General features: G+C 41.8%; 1 protein-coding gene across 5 annotated transcripts in view; it reads left to right on the top strand.

The window, feature by feature from the left end:
• CADM1 (cell adhesion molecule 1) overlaps positions 1-20,929 on the top strand; it is a 312,975-nt gene extending 292,046 nt beyond the window's left edge. For 3 of the 5 annotated variants that reach the window (XM_069470881.1, XM_069470882.1, XM_069470884.1), the window contains 2 exons: positions 18,591-18,722; positions 20,741-20,929. In XM_069470881.1, the coding sequence (XP_069326982.1) occupies positions 18,591-18,722; positions 20,741-20,859 (251 nt within the window). In that variant the 3' untranslated portion in view covers positions 20,860-20,929. Of the gene's footprint in view, positions 1-7,155; positions 7,210-18,590; positions 18,723-20,740 lie in introns of all 5 variants that reach the window. The other 2 variants (XM_069470880.1, XM_069470883.1) reach the window with 1 other exon arrangement.
• Positions 20,930-23,394: the final 2,465 nt, after the last annotated feature.

The raw sequence follows: 23,394 nt of genomic DNA on the forward strand, positions 1-23,394 counted from the left end.
CTGTTGTGAGTTCAGTGGCCAATGGTTGCAGTCTGAGACGAGGCCTCCTCCTCACCGGCCGGCTGGAAGTGCAGGAGTTTCAGTTGTACATAGTCCTCCTGATAAAAGTCCGCCAAACCTTGAATGAGACTTCAAAAAACCAATATTTGCCTAAAAACCACAGCATCTGAATTAAAGGCCCAATTGCTTTCTTTGCTTACAATAGGCTCTAGTCCCAGATAAATTTTAAAGAGGAGTCCTTTGTGTCCTCAGCTTAGTAAAGTTGAGATGGAAGGGTAGGTAGGTCAGGGAGGAAGATTCCTGCTTAAATGTATGAGGTGGTGATGAGGCGGGGTCATTGCTCTTCTTTAGAAAGGTCATGACTGTAATTACGTTCCCAATCATACTTACCCCCCACCCCTCACCGGTTCACTCTTAATTTCTGTGTGTTCATAGAAATTTATGCTCACATTTGGCAGGAAACGTCTCCAAACCAAGGATGATACTATGTGTCAGTTTTAACAGCATTAACTAGGACTTTTCTTTTTTTTTTAAGTCATTGATATGTGGATGTCTTATAGACAAAACAGTAAAAAGTTGGTTAAGTCTTTAACCAAAAAGTGATAAAAACTAAGTGTATAGAGTTCAGGAGGGGCATTAGAAAATGTGATCTCCTTGTCCCATCTCACCAATGACTTACGGGACTGGAATAAGTCTATTAACTTTTCCATGTCTCTCCAAACAGAAAATAAGAATCATGTTTCACCTGTACATTGCTTTATTACTTAGCTCAAATCTAATCCTGATAAGATTGTGCCTAGACAAAGATAAGTTAGTTTTAAAATGGGCTGGATTTTAATAATTGAATCCGAGGGAATTGTTAGGTAAAGGGCCTACTTTAATCACTTGGCATGTTGTTGTACAGGGTGGAAATCTATCATTTAAATGACAAGAGGTGATCAGCCAAGCCTGTAGTGTTAATTCAACTTTTAGAGAAACATCTCCCAGCACAGACTGACTTCCTTAAAGAGACCTAGATTTGATGACTTACCAGTTGAAAATCTCTAAGCCAAACCTGCTCTGTGGGCGCTGTCCTTGAAGGTTAGGCCTGGATGCTTGGCAGGTCACCCCATGTTTGGGCCTTCCTGTGAGGAATTCTGGCAAAACAAATTTAGCTACTGAATGATATATCTATCCCTCCCTTCCTCACTCCCACTTCATTCTGCCCTTTCCTGTCATCGGCAGCAAAGGGAAAAGTTCATGAAATTAGCTAAAGGGGCCAGGTACACTGACAATCATGAGAAATCAATTAGGCGTAAAACTTGCACTTTCTAAGGCAACGCCCCACAGTACTTGCTACATGGCAGGCATTGCACTCCATTAAGCTTAGTCGTTTGTAGGTTTCATCATTAATTGAGCACCGCCTGACTTTTATCGATTATTCTCAGAGGGTTATTTTAATATAATTTGAGAGATTTTCGCTCTATTCTTTTTAAGATACTTTAAGTTCTGAGCTTCCTCTAATTAACTACAGGGTCAAATGTAACCATGAGATTCCTGAATTCTATAAGATCTTTGAAGAAATATTGATCATTTATCTCCTAAGGCTCCAGAGTTCTATTTTCTAGGTCCGTTCAATAAAATTCATGTACTTACGTGACTCTAGTGGATTAGGTCTTAGAGTTGGTTGGAGTATTCAAAGTAGGAAATTTGTCCCCTAATCTAAGAAATGAGAATCTAATTTAGGAGCCGATGCTGCCTTTAGGGTAGTATTTTTAATCAACTCTTTCTCTTTGGAGAAAGAGAAAGGGAAGGTGCTCTCCTTCTGGGGTATAATAAAGAGACATTTGCAGAAGGACTTTATAGCATTCCTGTGGCAGGATATAGAGATGTTTATGTACTGTGAGAAGCAACTGCCATCTTATTAGTTTGGGGACAATGTTTAAGCCAGTGATAACTTCAGTAGGATGTTATTGCCTGGCAGTGCATGAAAAATATACCTACAGCCAGGAAATTGGGGGTGGGGTGAATAGAAACTAAGAATAGCCTTACGGTATTTTATATATATAAAATGTGTGTGTGTGTGTGTGTGTGTGTATATATATATATATATATATGTATGTATGTCATACTTTAAGGTGGATTCCTTAACAGCAGAGAAACAGAGAAGTGCTGGATAATCCAGGCTGATCCCTGTATCATGCATTTATAAATAAATTCCTCAATTTGTCCAGAATCCTCAGAGCATCTTCACAAAGGGCTCCAAACACTACATTGAACAGCACACTGTCTAGCCCACAGCCAAAAGCTTTAATGAAAGCCAGAGTAATATCTAAAATTTTACTTGACAGGGGCAAAACTTGCCAGGTCAATCGTCAGGGTAGAGAAAGTAATATAATAGAACATGGTGGAAATTACAAAGCAGAGGACCAGATTTCCAAAAAGATGAAGATATAGAACTGATCATATTCTAGTGAATTGTAGCTAAAAACCCAACTTCTTCAGTACCGCAACCATTTCACTAGACTCATTTGAGAATAATCTTGAGATGTTCGCTATGGCAACCTGGGCCTAGAAGAATGTTAAGTGGTTTGATGACTTAGCAACTTAAATGACAAGACATACTAAGTTAACCAGCTGTGATCATTTTACTGGTCTTCAATTTTCATACTGGATTTCCTTCCATATTTCTCTTGTCTTTCATAAAATGAAGAAGAAAAATAATAATGTTTTTTAAAGCTTTCCCTTTGAAGACTCATTAAAATATTTTATTCAAGCTTGTGTTGCTAGAGTATGTATGAAGTTTATACCAGTTGTTTATGTGTGTTGACCATTTGTTCTTACCAATACCTGATTGGAATAAGCATGTATTGGAAGGTTAGAAGTGCATGGGCATGATTGAAAATCAAATGGATTTTCTCCAAAAAAAAAAAAAAAAAAGCCAAACAACAATTATCCACAATGTGTTTTTAAGGATCTAATTGATAGTAAAGATATATGTGAGTGTAAGAATGGGATTTTTAGACTAGGCTGACACAAGGGATCTTCTTTAAATAAGGATCTTGAGCATTTGTGTTTTTGGAGCTCATCCTTAAGGCCTGGACAGGAAGAATCCTGTGTTATGTGTGCATGTTGAGCAATGCAAAAAACACTCTGCCAAATCCTGATACCACTTGGTCTGAAATTGATGGCGGAAATGCATGAGTGATTTAACGCACGGATGATGTAGTCGTTACGATTATTGATGTGTGGGTGTGTGTGATGGTTTTTGTTTGTTCAGATGTGGGCGCTCTCTGTGTCTTGTGCCTTGTTCCTTTTCTGCCCTGTGTGTACCCTGTCCCTTTCCCCACCCTCCTCCCCCATGTGAGGGGTCGGGTGACAGCATGCCCATGGTCTGGAATAGTGCTTGTGCTTTTGCTGCACTGCAGTCAGCTGGCTTCCTCTGGGTTTGAGGTCTCTCTCTCTCTCTCTCTCCTCCCCTCCCCGCCCCACCCGTTTTATTATTTTCAAGTCTACCTGCCTTCTTGCTTTTTCTACCTCTTAATAAAGGCCGATGATCTCATGAATTTTAATATCCCAAATGAGTTTTTAAACAGTTCTTAATTCATTATGTATTTGTGGTAAGACTCAAACTGGGAACCCCTCTGAAGAATGATTTTTCACATTCAGTTTTGGTTTCGAAACGTCCAGCCTGTGCCGGCTACCTGCTCGTGCCCCAAACTGCCGTCCTCAGTTAACTGCCCCGTGGATCTCCCTTTTTCTGGCTAATTTGTCAATACTGCAAAGCACGATAGAATTCGAAAAGCACATGAGATTTTCTTATCTTCCTTTATATTCAGTTGTGGGGAAATTCTTAAGCCCGTTGTAAAGGCCAACAGCCAGCAGTGCGCATTACTACAACCGCTATGTCCACCATCTGTGTATGTACCTCTCTGTACATCTCTCTGTATGAGTACATAACAGTGGCATTCAAAGGCTGTCATTCAGTCAAGGGACTCTGCAGACATTGTATGTTCTACACAAGAAAAAAGCTAAAGAGGTTTACAAATGGCTGCAGGACCTGAAGATTGTGTTTCAGCCTTGATATGCAGTTTGGAAACAATGTGCTACTGTTTAACGGCGTGAACCAAATTTCTGCTAATGGGAAGAAGGGAAAAACTCTCCACAAAAGCTGACAAAGCAGGAAGAACAGGATGACTGAGTTTTTAGATTAAAACTACCAGGGGCGTCTGAACTCATGGCTGGTGGTGGAAGTAACAGTTTCCATAATATGGCCAAGTGATCAGATGTATGCTGCTTAGGTAAGAGAGAGACCATCGCCTACTTTGTTTTTCATAATGGGAACGATGCTAGGGCCAGTGGGCTACGTTTTTGTTTTCTAGAGGTTTTATTTGATCATTCTATTTTGAAATTTTCTGAAAAATGTAGCGATACCCTGATGAACTGAACCCATAAGCACTTAAATTTTACTTGACCTTGAATTTATTTAAATGTCTCTAGGATTTATCATTTCTGGTTTTTTGAGGTTTTTCCTTACCCTGGTTTAAAATTGCCACATCATACCACTTTTAGCAGCCAGCAATTACTGTTGAGGAATCACAACTGCAAAAGCACTGAGAAGGCTTAGGGTATATTACAGTACATGGTACCACCATGAAAAGGTGAAATACATGTCTCTGTAGAAGAGACCGTGCATATATTAAATTATCGTGATTGCACCTTAGGACTTTATTAATTGCTCAAGAAAATTCCATATGGACAAAAAAGTAAACTTTCATTTGTTTAACAAAGTTTAAAGAAATTTGTTGAATACGTTTGAATTAGAAGTGACTAGAAAGGGCTTTAATGGATACGAAAGTTTAAAGAGAAGAACCAAGAAGTTATTTCCCACTTATTGTTAAATGGTGAAGTTTCCTTTTGAAGAATATTCTCTGCTTCATAAAATGCATCTTTGTCTTTTTCTTTGAGAAAGTGAGAGGTGTATAAGTTTTAACATGAAAGAAAATATCTAAGCCAAAGCAATTTTAGGAGGTAAATTTTGCTTGTCCTCACTTAGACACTTGTGCCTCAGTCAATTCTTCCTAATTATATTTATTCAGAAATTATCCAAGTATGCCAGAGCACTGTAGATTCAGACAATACAATAGTACTACAAAAACAAATTTAACACCACTAGCCTAAATGGCTTCCTGCTTTAGAACATAATCTGAATGGTAGATTCCAGATGATTTGGTATATTTTAAAGTTTATGCCATTAAAAATGACAGTCTCAGCTTTAATGAGGTGTATATCAACTGTCTGTTGCTTTTTAATGGAAAACTTTGCATATCAATGGTATTTCATAAACATATTTGTCTTTATTTTTTAAAATTAGCTTTCTAATGCCCTCTGCAAGGAAATAAGCCTTTAGCAGTGAAGCTGCCTACTTGAAACATCCTTGTTTAACATGGTTCAGTGGGCACCAAGCATGGCTATAGAACACTTTGATATTCATTGGGCCACACAGAAGTGAGGGATTAGCCTTCTGAGAACTGTAAATTCATAATTAACTACAGAGAAGTACTTTTTGTTGCCCATTTATAACAGTTATTCAAATAATTGTATTCATCAGTCTTTATACGATGGATAACACCAATTAGCAATAGGAACACTGTCAACCAATCAGATTTCAGAACAAATGGATACCATCCCTACTCAGTTGCCTCTGTAACTTATTGCATTGCTCATTACTTTCCCTGTAGTTGCCTAAATCCATGTTTGGGAACACCTGTGGATTCAAAGTCTTCCCATCTTTAATTGGTTACCTGCCCTTGAGTATTGGCACCCAAGTGTCGTGGTGGAAATTCTTCTTCCTGAAGGGCTGATGGTGTGACAGCCTCCTTTCAAAGAATCAACCTGATTATCAATATTCATTCAGCTTCTTTATAAAGCATCTTACAAAATGCAAAGTTTAGTGATCATTTGCACACAATTGTTTTGGTTAATTTGGGTTTTTTAAAATAGTGCAATCAGTTTGACATTACTTGTTTCTAGAGCATGTGTTTTGGTTGCTTTTATGCTCTGTTTGAGCATTACTCCCAAATTATTAATTCAGCAAATACTTACTGAGAATATTCTTTGTACATGGCTGTTGGAGAAGGGAAAGACACAAAAATAAACAACATTTGCTTCTGTCTTCAAAGACCTTTCTGTTGAATAGGTCCACAGACAACTTCAAAAGTGACAAATTTCATTAGAGAGGTTGTGTGAATTAGAGGACTTGGCACAGTCACCTAAAACCTCCAGCAGAACAGCAAAGAACAAGTAAAGGCTGCCTTGACTGTCTTAACAACATTTTGTGTTGTTTAATAAACATCACTGAAGGGTCAGCCCGCAAGTAAAGCATGAGGAAATGGAAGCCATCTCCTGCCCGAGCCTCCCATTGTTTATCTACTTCCCTCTTCACCTCTTTAATTCAAATCAGAGCTAGCTGAAGACCATCTCAGCTGGCCGGCATTGGGATTGACTCGGATATAGGCATTTCAAGTCCCTGCTTGATTACCTCCTGGCCTAACTGCTTTTTCAGCTTTGAGGGTTTTCTTTTTCAGGAATATCATTGATTTATGAAATTCTCCTTTTTAAAAAATCATTTTGTGAATCAAATTTTCTGATGAAGGCACAACCTGTAATCTGCAGTTAGCAGACGCTGTACCATTTTGAAATACATGGTCCAAGATCATCATAAATTGATAATGAACTGTGTTTGTCAGTTTTGGCAAAGGATTTCAATTTACAGTAAAATGTGAACTAAAACGTACATACATCAGTATGTAGCATCTAAATACATTTGTATTTAAGAGATATATCAGAGCATCGACAGCTAACAATCAGGCTTTATTGATTTTTTTCTTTTTGCATGCTGTTATGAATGAGTGATTTTAAGCATTCACCTTCATGTTTCATGTGCTTTGAACAGTGGAGACTGAGGAATCTTTCTGCCTCGATTGAGTATTAATAACAAAATTATATAATTGAAGAAATGTACTTACGGATTAATACATTCAAGCTATCCAAAAATAGAGAGAGATAGCAAGAGATTTGGCTCATGTTTTTTAAGAAATTCATCCTCAGTTCTTAAGTGTTTTGTTTATGTCCCTCGAGGAATGAAAAGAAAAACGATTTGTTTTTACTTGTAAGGCCTTACTCAGTTGCCCAATTCCGCAGAAGAACTGGACAGTGAGGACCTCTCAGGTAAGGGCTAGTCATTAGGTAAGGCACTGCAGTGTCCAACCTGTGGGTGCTCTGCCCTCTTCTACCAAATGGCCATCCGGTTTGCTGAGCAATCCGTTAGCAAGTATGGATTTTGAGACTAACAAAAAATAAATTTTTATCAACACTTTCCTCCTCCCCACTCACCCACCCACCTTTCTTTCCTGTAGTAGGAATATTTATATTTCAGATTGGGGCCAATCAATGTTATTAATGCAGCAGAGGTTAAGTTACCTTTGGGATAGTACTAAAGCCACTCTGGTGTTCAATGGCTTAAAATAATGTTTACATCCTAGATACATAACGGGTCAGGAGAAATTTTGTTGCATTAGGAAGCAGTTTATGGATGTTGGATTATGTGACAAGATCTTTAAAAAAAAACAAACAACTCATATAGACTGTCTACTTCTGTGGAATAGACTAGAAGAGCCATGTTATAGTTATCTTAGAAGTAGGGGTTGGGGAAGGGCAGGGAGGAAGGGGGGCAATTGTTTTGTCACACACCATGATGTAAACTAATTATCCACCTCAGACCTTTTTCACAGCACACTGAGCTCTTGCAAAAGTAGGTTTCATGCTTGATTCCAGGATTTAGGTGTTACTAATCCAGAATAAGAAGCATATCCTAAAAGGGAGGGAGGGAGGAGATTTAAAGTGGTCAGAGCTAAACAGTTATATGAGCTCCTGTGATGTTGTGGGACTTCACTGCCAACCAGCTACATGCAGCTTCTTAAACATTTCCATCAGTAGCTTAATAAATGAGTAAGCAAGGCCCCTTCCTTGTCATTACAATAGAGGAACAAAGCCGCACAACTGTAGAGTCTTACTGAAGCCCATTGGAAAGAAAAGTTCCATACTGCCCCTTCCCGGAGAGTTTCCACGGAAGCTCCCAGGAATAGTTGGTGGTTGAGGTGCAGTTCTTAACTGTAAGTCTTACCCTGTGAGAAAATAAGGTAGTCCTGCCCAGATGCCATAGATTTATCGCCTACTGTGTGCTTCTGTCAAACCTCAGAGATACTGTCACTTTCTGTTAGGTAGCCTGTCCCAGTTTGAGTTTAGCTGTTGGATTTTTCTAGCATAGAAACTCCAGGAGGCCACATTGGTTTTGCTCACTGCTCTACACCTGCCATGTGCTAGCACGCAGTTGACACTTGTTGGATGAATGAATGAATTTCCAAATCAATGAATTTACATAAATAAATAGAAGATTAGAAAGATAGCCAGCCCATCAAGGGAATGTTTCATTTTTGCCCCTTATTTGTGGGTGGAGAAGTCCGTCTCCCTGCTTAAAATGTAATGCTGGAAATAAGCAATTTCTGCTGGCCATCCTAGTGGTAGACGGTCTCAGTTCTGACACTGACTCTAAATAAAATAAGTCTCTGACACAGTGGCCCTGGCGATGGGATCTTCTCAAGGATCCTAAGGAAGTTCGTGGGTTGGGTTGACCCTGATCCCTCTTGGCGTATTAGTCAGGCAAGGATCACTCAGATATGCCAAAGTAATCTTTCTCCTCTTTAGGCAAATGTGACTAAATCAGCCATCCACCCCTGCCACCAGCATCATCAATTAGGAGTACTCCAGGTCTCAGCACTGCACCATGTCAGATGGGTCCCTGCCACAGTTCTATCAATCACCCAAGTCAGGAGCAATAAACCAACAACTGTTTGTGTTCATAATAATTCAGTTAAATTAATAATTACGTTGCCCCCCTCCCCCACTCCCTCCAGGAACACTGCAGTCATAGATCGCTCAGGAGCTGTAAGTCATGTAGAACACTGATGAACTATCAGGCTGGGGCTGGGCTGCCTTTGCATCTGGTTTGATGAACTAATCAAAAACTGATTAGCACCTTTGTTCAAAGGGGATGCTGATTAATCAATTACTATTGATTGTGAGCTTGGCTTCCCTCGGCAGCAAAGAGACATCTGAAGGGAAAAAAAAACAACCAATAAAAATTGAGCAGCTGTCATAGCGTTTAAATTTATTAAAACAAAATACATTATTTTTTATGAAGCTGTCTTGAAATGGGTCACTGAAGGGGAGCATATTGATTGAGAAAGGATGAACTTCTCAAATTCTGTAGCCTAGAGACTGAATTCAATTATAATACAAGACAAACAGGTTAACACCCGTCTTAAACAGTCCATCAATAAATTAGAGTAGGTGTTGCACATTTAATGCTAAACTGTGGTAATGAATAACATTATCATCCATTCCCTCCTGCGTCAGGGTAGCAACTTCATCCTTTCCATATTATGGGTAAGTGTTCTGTAGTGAATTTCCTTCCAAATAATGATGGTCTGCCTTTCACTTGCCCCCCTCTTCCCGCTGCCCCACTTCCCCCTTTCACCAGCACCACCTCCGTTAATGACAATTTCATAAGCAACATATGGTGCTCCATCCTCACCCAGCAAAGCAAGTCGCCCAGCTGATCCTCCTCTTTAATCTGCATAAAAAAAATTATGCTTGCGTGTAGTTCACTGATTTAATTATTGGCAGGCCTGGGGAGCTTATCCAGTTCGACTTTGAACCTTTTCATTTACTTTTTGGGTGTTAACTTTATTGATGATGGAGCCACAAGAGTTTTGAATTGTTTTATCAATTACATCTGCCGTTTCCCGGTGACAGCTGGTGGTTATTGCCACCCATGTGGAATAGAATAGCTTTAAGCATATTTATCCTTCTATTTTATTTTAAAACTTTTAAAAAATGTCTCCAACTGCCTCCATCCATCCAGCAGTGGAGGGGCCTTGGAGACCTGTATAGTGGAGTGAGGTGGCAAATACACAGCATGGTAGAAAATGGCCCTCCGGAACAATCCAAGCAACCCATCAGTCTTCTGCTTTTGAAGCAAAGGCGCGGACAAGAAATTTCAGAGCTGTCATGATTCCCCAAAACACATTTTCAACTCTTGCCCTACAAACGAGAAGATGATCTGGAAAAACCCTCCACCATCTCCCTCACAATGTGCTAAAAGTGTGGGTGGAGGCCAAATTCTAAATGGCTTTGATAACCCTTGCCTAAATGTCAAGGAGGAATCTAGGTGAACCAGCTACAGTCCCCTAAGTGGATTACACAAGAGACATGGCTTCAGTATATAGTCTAAATTTAGATAACAGAAGCACTTAAAGGCCCTTCAATCCAGATTATCAGTCCGGGAGTGGATTATATGGCCATCTGGTTACTGAGAATGTGAGGTCCTGGCTGAACTTGCTTGAAATGTGTGTGAGAAGCTGTCAGTAGCCATAACATTAAGCAAAAACTCTTTCCTTGCCGACCCCCACATAGATTTGGCAAACAGGCTATTTCATTCTTTTGGTAGACTGACAATATTGATGATAAAAAAAAAACATTAAAAACCAGGTGGGCTGCATAGATCCATTTAAGGATATGGCCCATAAACCTAAAGGTGTGGTGTGATTTAGTTTGTATTGTACTTTATAGCTTACAAAGCTCTTTCACACATATTGTCTCATTGGATAATGAATATCTCTCATTCATTATTCATCCAACAAAATTATTTTTGAGCTTCTTGTGCCGGGCTCTGGGCTGGGCACCAGGGATGCAGCAGTGAGCAAGGCCAGGTGGGAGCCGGAGCTGCTGTGGACTTCACGCTCCCAGAGGGTGATGTGTTTGGGGGGCAGACAGACTCGAAACACAAGTTAATTTCAGACAGTGCCAAGTGCCGTGAAAAAATCAAACTGGTTTAAGTGAAAGCAAGAGACTGAGGCTGGGAGGAGGTGGAGGCTGGTTTAGAAAAGCTCACCAGGGAAGGCCACTGGGACAGGAAGACTCAGTGGATGCGAATGAGCCAGCCATGGGAAGGTTTTTGGGAAAACCCTGCAAGATTGTTAAGGAAGGCTTGTTAGTCTCCGTTTATAATGAGTAAACTTGAGCCTAAGGGATTTAAGTGATTCACCTACGAGACAGTCAGAATTTGAACCTGGATCTTCCTGCCTCTGGAGGAGATAGAGGACTTTGGCTTGGAGTGGTCCTCCTTCTCCCTGTGAAATCCACAGCTGTCATTTCGCTGGGGCTTCAGTTCAGTGTGTGCACCCAGGGAATGGAGAGGAAAAGTCAGGCTCTCCCTGACCCGTCAGGTACAGGGCAATGCACTGACTAACCTGGAAAGATCTTTTCCAACGTTTTCTCCTTCAAAGAAGACCTAAACTCTGCTCCAGTACTTCAGCGCCATTATCCCAGTGATTTCCCCTGAATTATGGGATGGGTTTCCCACTGAGATAGTCCTAAATGCCATGAAAAAGTGATGGGTTGGAAAAGGTCAAACCATGTAAATTCCCTTCTCTTAAAATTCAATTTAGTACAAGGCAGTAAACTGAAAAAATCATATTGGGCCCGTGTCAGCTTGTCTCATTTCCCCACAATGTGAGTTTGAACTTCGTCCTACTGCTGATCTTTCCCATAATCCAACATGCTCCTGTTTCCACCGTGGGGAGGAAGGAGACCATCAAATAGGAACTTTTCCTCCAAACTAAAGTTGGCAGGCCACAGTGCAAAGTGTGAATTTCAGTTCTACAGGTTGGACACTGCTTTGGGGTGACTTCACCATATTCATTAATCCATCCTCCTCACACCCCCAAATGCCTGAGGTCCACTGAAGCATCTCTTTCCAGAGAGAGATTCTAGTCTGGAAATCTATGTCTGGAAATACTTGACAACTCTGTCCTCTTTATCAGGCGTATACTTCAAGGAAAACTCTGGTGTCATCCTCAGTGCCTCAGTGCCTGTTGCTTAAAATGGAAAGGGTGATCACACTTCTAAACCCATACTATCACAAGATGAGTAGAGGGGACTCATAAGAATGGCTTTTGCTCTCTCTGGTGACGCTAAATGCCACGGGAATCACCTTGTGTAGACAATGCTGAGTATGCAGGACAACACTTACCCCCAAAGAATTGCTCATTATTTGCCTTGGGTTGGTGATGAGAGCTGGAATAAGGCCCTCCTTGGGCTTTAACATAGCAGATTTAAATTTGGCAAACACTTATTGAGTCCCTATGATACTCCAAGCCCTAAGCCAGATAGGCACTTTCATTTTCAGCATCACAGTGGCCTCTCAAAGCGACTCTGTGAAGTACATAATTGTACTCAATGGCTCAGAGGGGCTGATTGACCTGGCTGGAGTCACAGAGAAAGTGATGAAGCTCAGCGTGTATCCCAGATCTGACGGCAAGTCCAGTGCATCTCCCATGGGCCATGCAAAGGGTGAGCTCCCACCTCATCCCCTGTTCAGGCCTGTTTCTGGACGGCAGTGCAGGCAGTAACAGTCTAAGAGAGCCCTGAGTCCTGATCACTGAGTGGTGACAGTGTACAGCCAAAAATCTGCATGCAGGACTTCTAATTTAAATGAACACATACTGAGCTCCAAGTGGCATGATGAGGATGATCACTGCAGTTTTCTTTCAAGTAGCTTAATATAGTTCCTTTGACATGTTAGTATAGCTGCAGCTACGTCGCTAGAATTGAATGCAGCTGACGAGTAGTACTAGACGCCTAGAATGCTATATGGGAATCTTCATAATTTTGTTGCTTTACATTTATTCTTTCTCTTCCACTTTCTAAGACAGAAAAGAAAGGTTATGCTGCATAGAGGCTAGTGTGCTCCAATATATATTAACATCTTAATGGGAAAGCTGTGCATGTACTGTATACATTTACTACTCTCTGACAAGAGGGAATTAAATGTCAGAAGGATTTGTAGCATCTATAATTGAATTGGTGCTGAGAAAAGCAAATCTTAAAGAAGAATAACATATTAGGATTAGCAAATAATGTGGCATTTTGTCAGCGCATGCCATTCAGTTTGTTCCCCTTCAGTAATAAAGTTGTGCTTTTTAAAATGCACACTTATTTTTGTTGCCATAGATGGGAGCTACAGTAGGTGATGAGAATGAGTAGCTACATTTTTCAGATGGTGGCAGGTTTTTTTGTGTGTGTATGTTTGGGTGTGGGTTTGGGTGTTTTTTGTTTGTTTTTTGTTCATTTGTTTTTGAGGTCAGAATATGGTTTTGCTTCAAATTTGGAAAATCCACTACCAGATGTTTTCTTTCTTGCTAGCCAGAAGTAGCAAATGACATCATAGTTACTAAGCTTTCTCTGGGATAGACTAATCCCACAACCCTAGGAAGCTGGCGGCAGCATTTCCATTATGAACACCAATTCTAAGAGTTTTTAATTAAACTGACTTATCCAGCAAGACCTTAGCCCAGTAAGGAGACTAAAACTAAACCAGTGACAGAACTATTGCAAAAAGTCAACCAACAGTTCTAACTTTCTCTCTAGGCATCCACGGATGGGGGAAGCGTGGAAGGTTGAGCATCCGAATCATCCGATACATAGAAGTGCGAGGACTTCTAATATCATTAGAAGCCTCCCATATTTTAAATGTTAACTTTTAAGATGAGACCTAAGGTAGTTTATAACCTATGAAAAGAGTAAATATGTGCACTTAAGGGGAGTGTCTAGCTCTCCCCAAGTTGCTAAACGTGCCTTAAAGCCTGAACCAGGGATGTCTGAAATGTGAGTGTGAGCCAGTGTAATGTGGCTGTCTTGCCCTGGGCTGCATATTTTATTGTATATTACTGTATCACACTTCACCTCCTCAGAGTAGAAAACTTGATGTCCTTTTGGCGAAAAAAAAAAAAAAAAAAAACTGACCTCAGATTCCATGCATCCCTGGGCTTCCAGGTGGGCAGGCTGCAGTTGCAGTGAGGGTTCTGTTCAGGGAGTCCCTCTGCCAAAGTCCCTGTTTGCCTGGAGCGCATTTAGGATATACTGGCCATTCCCTGGTTATCCGTGGATCCCTGCTTTGGCAGCAGAGCCTTCTAGGCTTATCACAAATCCGTGATTATTCGCATGGCAGTTTATGTTACGCGTCCCATGCCAGGTGGTAAAGTAGCGATAGAAACCAGGATCTTGTGCAGACCCCTGTTTAATGGAGGCAGCGTGGCTGGCGCAGTGCTGCATTTAGGGGGACTCTGGCAAGTGGTTTGAGGAGAGAAAGCAAACAGAGAGGAGTCCCCTAGAGGGAGGGGGCAGGAGACCAAAGTTCCAGTAGCAGTCTCCTTTCTTGTTAGGCCCTGGGGAACTCCCGCTGTAGAACTTCCGCTCCTTCACATCGCCCATGATGGATGGATTGGGCCAGGCCAGCTAGGCCCAATCTTAGTAGTTTGGGGCATCACTCTTGGGAGTTTCCTTGAGATTTTTTTTTATCCTGGAATTTCTAAGATACTAAAGCGAGCCCAGGGGATTGAAGCTATGACCCAAACAGCAGTAGCCAACTTAACATTTCACAAACAGCTTGTAAACTTTCACCGGGAGCCAAGTTGTTTCAGCCTTTTGCTGAAAGAAAAGCTAACTCACGAATACCAAACAGATCCTGATTTATCTGTCACACCTAGAGCCAGAGAAGTGGGTGCAGGATGGGACAGGACAGGTGGCAGGGGTTGTGCCACAACTGCGAGGTGCCATGAACATCTCCCAGCATTGACAGTGTGATCTGCAAGTCATAATTATTCAACAGGTAGGCCTGTGAAATGATTTGGGTGAGATTTTAACTCCAGTTGGACTACGCTATGCAAGCTTCGTTCCTTGAGGCTGGAGTAATCTTTATGCTATAACCATACTCCAAGCAAAAACAAGGCTTTGCTTTTCATGGTGATGAGGGCAGAGCGTAGTCTCAGAATAGAAACACTCTTACATCTGTTACTAAGTAAAAAGAACACTTGTAACCTCTTAGGGAACAAGACAACATGACTTTCTAAACCAAGAGATGTCCATTTGCCTGAGAGTCAGGCATGTTTGTAAGTGCTTTCCACTCCACTCATTTATTTCCCATTGCGAATCTGGGGGCTGCTGAAGAATTTGCCTGTGGTTTCCTTATCTGCCTGACTCAGAAAGTGGGCCGGAAATCTAGAGAGGATGACCCCAGGAAAGCCAGCACTTCATGGCACCTGAGTGAAAGGTCTGCACCCTAGGAGGAGTGAGATCTTTGGCTGATGGTGAAAGCTATAGCCTTTCCAGTTAGAAACAATTTCTAAGACACCGGTCCAAGTTCTTGCCTTGTGAGAGGAACAGGAAAGGTCAGACAACCCATGGACTTTGTCGGAGCCTTGCTCCTTTTCGTGGCCGATATTTTCTTCTATTTCAAGTTATCATCCGACTCTGTTAGCCCAGTGCCTCTCTGGGTAGCATCTCGTGCTGTTGCTTCACACCATGAGCGAGGCACCAGCCACAGGTGCAGGCAGTTGCGTCTTACCTGGTACTAGGTAACCAGCTTTCACCCCGTTCCCCAACTACCTCGAGCCAGTCAATGGCTCTGTAAACACTCTGCCACCTGCCCACCCCACCCCTAGAAACAAAAGGAAGGAGGGAGCTGAGTCTGGAGACAGCTCTGCTCTTCACAGGGAAGGCTGAGCTAGGACAGAGACACTGAGCGAACGGGCACAGCTCTGTTACTACCTCCCACAGTAAACCCAGGAGGTGGGAGTGGGGCTGGCAAGGGGCGGTGAGGAGCTCATAACCGGCAGTGTTCCCTGTAAATTAAACATCAGTTACCTTCTGTGTCCGTCTGCAGTAATCGAAGGCAGGAAAAATGTCTTAGTGATTAACCGGTGGTAGTAAACTTTCTGATCAAAGTGAGTATCCGAAGATAGCTAGAGAGATTACCTTTATAAATAAGTATCCGTAAAATATGTATGTCCTTGAGGGTGGGGAAGATAACTAGAACCTAAGTATTTAATTTGGGCTAAGTGCAGGGAAAGCATAGCCACACTGAGCATATTTAGCTTTTAAGTTCATGGGGCAGAAAGTTCAAATGAATAGTATTGGCTCAAGGAATGAATCCGACAGATACACGCCCTGTGAGGGGTTTGTTGTTGTTTTTGTTGTTTTGGGGGGTTTTTTTGGAAAGGTTTTCTGTTTATTTTTCTTTGTCAGAGTGTGTGTATCTCTCTCTGTCTCTCCCGCCTTAGTCTTCTAGAATGTTCCTGTGCCTAGGCATGGAGGAGGCAGTCTTTTAACAGTGGACGGGAGAGTGCCTTCCCCCAAGGGTTAGGACTGTGCCTGGGACAGCTTCTCAAAGCTTCTCTCTATTCTCTTCCCAGAACGGGACCTCTCTTCACCTCTTGTATGTAACTTTGCCCTCTCCTCAATGTCTAGTATCACTTGTTTTCCTCACCCAATTTTAAGACATACGGAGTTTGTTAAAAGACACATAAATTTTAATAGGTCTGAAGCTCATGGCAATGGGAGATGAGTTAGTTTTCGTTCTCACAAGAATCCCCTATTTTGACAGCTCCCTCAGGAAAATGCAACTTGCTGGCTTTTGCGGCTACTTTTGTTTCCCGTGAGCAATTTTGACTTTGAGCAGCTGGGGTGAGCGTCTCCAGTGTGTAAAGCACTGTCCTCCAGCAGACGCCCCCTGTCCAGTGGCTCCCCAAGGGGCGGGTCCCCTTCAAAGCTCTATTGTCTCTGAAAGAAAGTTTCCGCAGCCAAGTCCTGCCTTGCTGAAATGACTCTCCAGACAACGGAGGCCGTAGCATCCGCACTCGGCAACGCTTTTGGCTGAGGAGGGATGTTCCTCTCCCCCACGTTTCAAGTTGAGCTTATTAGACGCGTTGCTGGAGGGGCCCGCCCGTCATGGCGCGGGCTAATTGGCTGCAGTGCCCTCGGCCTCCAACCCGGCTCCCTTCTCCAATTAAACTCCCATCATCCTGTTGTCCTGGGCGACCTGCGGCTGCCTCCGATCTGGCATTTCTGTTTGGGTTTGGGTTTTGGGGTTTTCTGTAGTCCATTCAAAGATAACTTAATGAAACACTTTAAATACTCTATTTTTTAATTTAAACTTCTTTAATTAAAGTACTTTTCATGGAACCCTCAGTCACGAGTTATTTCCCCACATCCTTCAGTACTTAATCTCGGAGCAGAATTGGAAATATCGATAGAAAGTGTAAATCATGCCCTCCTGCTGAAAGCGTTGTATCAGGTTTCGGCTCAAAAGAGCACCATTACCTTTAGCTGTCACGGATCCGTACACTTGATCGATAAACTTCAAATATTATTAGAGGTGGAGGCTTCAGAGATTTGCTCTGTTCTTTGGAGAGAGACAGAGATAAATCTTTCTTAAAAATTGACTTGAATTTGCACTCTCAGTCTTCCTGGTGAAATGCATTTCTCTTAGGCGTCCAGCAACTGCAAGGGGGACAGATTTATAGGCCATGTGCTTCTTGTACTGAAAGATTTAAATGGTAAATCCTTCACATATGACTTCACAAATCATGTAAAGTTAAAAGATTTTTACCGTTTCTGTTGCTGCTGTGCTTAAATTGTAAGGTACAGCTAGTAAATCATTTTAATGGAGGTGTCGTACTTGACTCAATAAAAAAAAAAGACAATGGTTTAGCTTCCACTCCAAAATGTTAATGTATTAATCAACGGGAGAATAATTGTCTTTTACTACATTATAAATCTCAGATGCCATTAGGATTTCAGCAAGGGGTGATGTAGCCACATTCCTAAATTAAAATTGTTTACACTGCCATACATCCATTCTGCATCACCATAGCTCATTCTGGGTGCATTTTGGAGTTGTTCTCCAGCCAAACATGTCGTTCCTCAGTCGGAAGAAGACATCCCGAGGGAGTGATGCTTATAAAGGAAAATTAATTGCATTGTGAGGTGTTAAATAAATAAAATAAAACCCGTCTGTGACAATGGACAATTATTCCTTGCTGTTTTTTGAAATAGGTTTTAGGTTTTAAATTGAGGCTCACTCCCTCATACATCCTAAATGCAGCAAGCCTGTCACTTGTCTTTAGTCTTATAATCCTTGTTTTATCTCTAGGCAGCTGTGGCTTCTGAGCTGCTTACTTTTCCTACGCACACACCTTTCAGGCATATGTCATCGGACACCCGTAGAAAGATGCTCTATCCTCCCTTCTACACTTTGTGGTATTACCTAAAGGTCCATTCAGGGTGCCCTTACATAGTTAGGTCGGCCTCCTTAATTAGGATCTGCAACTGGATACAGATAGAACGAACGTGAAGACTAGGTCGGGACCACACAGACTCTATTTCTTCCCTCCCTGGCTCCCTAAGCTTGTTCCACATGCATTAGCGCTCCTCTGCTGCTTATAATGAAATTGCCTTGTGGGGAGAACAGATCAATTCAGCACTGGACAGGTCAGTCTGTTCCTTCAGTGTAACTTGATCCATCTCGATTGTTCTCTCTGACTCCTCCATTAAAAAAGAAGGTGACCTTCTGACCCTGGAGGCAGTGTCACCGGGGCTTCTGGTGTCTTGTAATAAGCTCTACATCCCTATTCCTTTTCTGATTTCAACAGATTCCCGAGCAGGTGAAGAAGGCTCGATAAGAGCGGTGGATCACGCCGTGATCGGCGGCGTTGTGGCGGTGGTGGTGTTCGCCATGCTGTGCTTGCTCATCATTCTGGGGCGCTATTTTGCCAGACATAAAGGTAAGCGAGGTGCCTTGGCAGGCAGGAGCAACGTGTCACCACAGGCCCCTCATGTGGGGACTTTACAAGGCTGTCCTTGATAGGCGGTTTGGTTTACGTAGCCACACACCCTATCTGCTTCCTGAAACTGGGAGAGGAAAAAATCCCGAAATCTTAGCAGCTGCTGATTGGGACTTGAGGAGTTGATGAGTAGCACTCCTTGATTTGGATTTTCTCTAAATATACAGCTTTATAGAGTTGTTATTCTACCATCCATTATTGGGGACAGAGTAGAAATGATCACTTAGGGGCTGGTGTGCAAGGTGTGGCATGAACCTCCAAGTGATAAACATGGAATAAGCACCCCCACAGCCTGCTGTTTTTCTGGGAAGCAGGGGACCCTCCCTGTTCCCTGACTCAAACTCTGGGTAAACTGTCATAATGGCTAAAATACTTCCTTGGTTTGATGTACCCAGGTAAAGAAAATCCTTTGCCTTAAAAGCCACATAAATATGTATTTTTAAAATTATCAGTGCAATTGATTTAAATTGCCATTAATCATCACACTTATCAACTGTGCAGTCTGGATGGGCAATCATCTTTTCCAATGCTCCTCCTCTCTGCCCCATGCTGCTCGATCCTCTTCTCCCCTCTTTGTAATTTATTCTTCCTTTTCTTTGTCAGCGCTTGTCTTTCTCAGTTATTTTTCTCAAGCACTATGCAATGAGCTCGCAGAGTTTTCTAGACGTTTGCATACTGCTTGATTGTTGAACTTGGTTTTGGGAGAAGGTCCCTTGAGCACAGCAGTGGAGGTCCAAGGTACTTGACAGCCACCTTTAGGATATGAAGTGCACGTCTCAGGCATAAAACGGTTTGGGATGCTCAGAGCTGTCGGTCCTTCACCCTCTGCCCATACTCAGGAGGCAATCTGTTTGGCCTCCGATGTTTATTTAGCTTGATAGACCCAGGAAGTGAGGACAGAGAGCAGGGCAGAGTCTGAGCAGCAGCTGCGGGGGACCAGGGGAAGAGAGCATGTGCGTCACTCTACAGAAGGAAAAAGGATACAGGAGGGAAGCATTTGACCACTTGCTTTCTCAGATTTGTCACTTTGGAAACCCGAAAATATAGCAAATGTCTCAGCCATTTAAAATTGAATCTTCAGGAATATAGTATATAATGGGAGGAGGGTTATTTGATTATGGCAGGCGGCATAAGTTTTATCTATATACCACACTGAGGTGCAGTCCTCGTCTTTCTCCATGTAAACTGTTGGGATTTGCTGATAAGAGTGTTTACCAACTTTGTAAAGTTCTGTCTAGTGTCATTATAAAGTGGCTGTGCCAATTAGCAAATCCATGAATCTGGGTCCGGGCTAGAGCTACACGATGACAAAGAATCACTCCTTCATTCAGATAGACCCCAAGCCTTGATTCCAGCCATTATAATGCAAATTATTTCTCAATCTGGCACCTCCCTCTGAAATGGAAGGCAGGAAAATCAAACATACTTGTGCGAATGCAAGCACATTCTCACCGATGGATGGGCAATAATGATTGATGAAGCCAGGAGACTGTGGTCCAAATAAACAATTTGAGATGACAATAGAAGGATCATCAGGGCCCTAATTCATTTATTGGCTAATTGCTCTTCCTTGCTTTGGTCTTTAACCACGTACGTGCACATATCTGGTCACTGGTCCTTGGTGTTTACTGTTGATACGTTAGTCAGCAGCTCTCCAGCTTTCTGCATTTTTAGCTCCCACTCACGTCTTCTTCTGCTGACATCCTCTGGTCATCATCACTGCTCTAATGTCTCATTTGCTGAATTATATCGCAGCGGTTCAGTTGGAGTGGTGCCTTTGGAACCCCCGGATCCCCATTTGTCTCACCCACCTCGCTCTCTCCTTCCAATTGTTTTTTCCCCTCCGCTGCCTGCACACCACTTCGGCTGATGATGGCCATAAAGCAAGTTGCCATCTCTGTGCCACTTTACACAGAGGCCATCAGACAGTCACGGTGCTTTACCCCTTCATCTTTCAGGTACATACTTCACTCATGAAGCCAAAGGAGCCGATGACGCAGCAGACGCAGACACAGCTATAATCAATGCAGAAGGAGGACAGAACAACTCCGAAGAAAAGAAAGAGTACTTCATCTAGATCAGCCTTTTTGTTTCAATGAGGTGTCCAACTGGCCCTATTTAGGTGATAAAGAGACAGTGATATTGGATCTTGAGAGAAATTCGTGTGTTTTTTTATGAATGGGTGGAAAGGTGCGAGACTGGGAAGGCTTGGGGTTTGCTGTGTAAAAAAAAATGTTCTTTGAAAAGTACACTCTGCTGTTTGACACCTCTTTTTTGTTCGTTTGTTTCTTTAATTTTTATTTCTTCCTACCAAGTCAAACTTGGATACTTGGATTTAGTTTCAGTAGATTGCAGAAAATTCTGTGCCTTGTTTTTTGTTTGTTGCGTTCCTTTTCTTTTCCCCCTTTGTGTGCATCTATTCCCCCCACCTTCCCCCCCATTTTGGATTTTTTCCAAAATCTCCCATTTTGGAATTTGCCTGCTGGGATTCCTTAGACTCTTTTCCTCCCCTTTTTTGTTCTTGTTTTTACTTTCTTTTGTTTATTTTTGAGATAACTGCTTTCTGTTCAAAATTCAGTTTCATAAAAGGAGAACCAGCACAGTTTAGATTTCATAGTTCAGAATTTAGTGTATCCATAAATGCATTCTTCTCTGTTGTCGTAAAGATTTGGGTGAACAAACAATGAAAACTCTTTGCTGCTGCCCATGTTTCAAATACTTAGAGCAGTGAAGACTAGAAAATTAGACTGTGATTCAGAAAATGTTCTGTTTGCTGTGGAACTACATTACTGTACAGGGTTATCTGCAAGTGAGGTGTGTCACAATGAGATTGAATCTGTCTTTAATTCTGTATCTGTAGACGGCTCAGTATAGATGCCCCACGCTGTCCAGAAAGGTTTGGGGTGGAAAGGACTCCTCCTTTTTCAATGCCCTAAACAGACCTGACAGGTGAGGTCTGTTCCTTTTATATAAGTGGACAAATTTGAGTTGCCACAGGAGGGGAAGTAGGGAGGGGGGGAAAGACAGCTCTGCTCTGGTTACTTCTGTTCCAAACGATTCCATCCACCTTTCCCAATCGGCCTTACTTCTCACTAATTTGTAGGAAAAAGCAAGTTCCGTGTGTGGTGCGAATGACTGAATGGGACAGGGTTTTTTCTTTTTCCTTTGTGCTTAGTTAGGAAGGCAGTAGGATGTGGCCTGCATGTACTGTATATTACAGATATTTGTCATGCTGGGATTTCCAACTCGAATCCGTGTGAAACTTTCATTCCTTCAGATTTGGCTTGACAAAGGCAGGAGGGCACAAAAGAAGGGCCGGTATTGTTCTCACACTGGTCTGCTGTCGATCTCAGTTCTCCAAAGGTCAGAGCAGAGGTGGAAAAACAGCATGTAGGGATTTTCAGTTACTTAATCAAAACTCAAATGTGAGTGTTTTTATCTTTTTACCTTTCATACACTAGCCTTGGCCTCTTTCCTCAGCCTTAAGAACCATCTGCCAAAAAATTACTGATCCTCGCATGATGGCAGCCATAGCGCATAGCTACTAAAATCAGTCACCTTGGACATGTCTTAGATGGGGAGCCTCGGGAAAAGGGAGAGGAGTCACGTCACCATTTACATTTTTTTCAAAGAAATGTGGGGATTTTCACTGAAACGTCTAGGAAATCTAGAAGTAGTCCTGAAGGACGAAAACTAAACTCTTACCATATGTTTTGGTAAGGCTCCTGACTCCAGATAACAGTCCTTATGGAAAGATGGCATCAAAAAATATAGATCTATATATATATATAAATATATATTATATAACATTTTCAGTGAGTAATTTTGGATTTTGCAAGGTGCATTTTTACTATTGTTACATTATGTGGAAAACTTATGCTGATTTATTTAAGGGGAAAAAAGTGTCAACTCTTTGTTATTTGAAAGCGTGTTTATTTTTTCTTGTCTTTATTTTAACCTTTGATAGAACCATTGCAATATGGGGGCCTTTTGGGAACGGACTGGTATGTAAAAGAAAATCCATTATCGAGCAGCATTTTGTTTACCCCTCTGCTATCCCTAGGCACTTAACCAAGACAAAAAGCCACAACTGAACATCCCTTTTTCAATGAATTTTATAACGTGCAGCTCTGTTCGAGCCCTTGGCACCCATTCTGACCATAGTAGAACCATATCAAAGGGTGAGAAAACCACCTAGCATGTTGTCGAAAGGTTTTTTTCAGTTGTCCTTTTTAGAAAAAACAAAAAACAAAAAACTACCATTGCTCACGGATTTGGCATCTCATTTTTGGGACGTCCCATCTTTCTGTTTTGAAAAGTGTACAGTAGTGCAGTGTTCCTGATGTAACTTTATGGCTTACAATGTTGACATGTCTCAGGTTCATGTGTTTTTGATTGGTGTTTTCCGTCTCAGGTAGATTGCAAAGTGTAGGCCCCACACATTGGAAAAAAATAATAATAAAACAAAGCAAAAACAGGAAATTATGGATTTTAGTTGTATATTGGTTTATGTATTTTTTCTTAAGTATACAGTGCACTGTTTGAAATGTATTGTTGAGTATTACTTTGTACAGGTTGATCACTTTTTTTAGAGTGAAGAAAGAACAAACTT

The sequence above is a fragment of the Eulemur rufifrons genome, chromosome 6, assembly GCF_041146395.1.
Source record: "Eulemur rufifrons isolate Redbay chromosome 6, OSU_ERuf_1, whole genome shotgun sequence".
Classification (NCBI taxonomy): domain Eukaryota; kingdom Metazoa; phylum Chordata; class Mammalia; order Primates; family Lemuridae; genus Eulemur; species Eulemur rufifrons.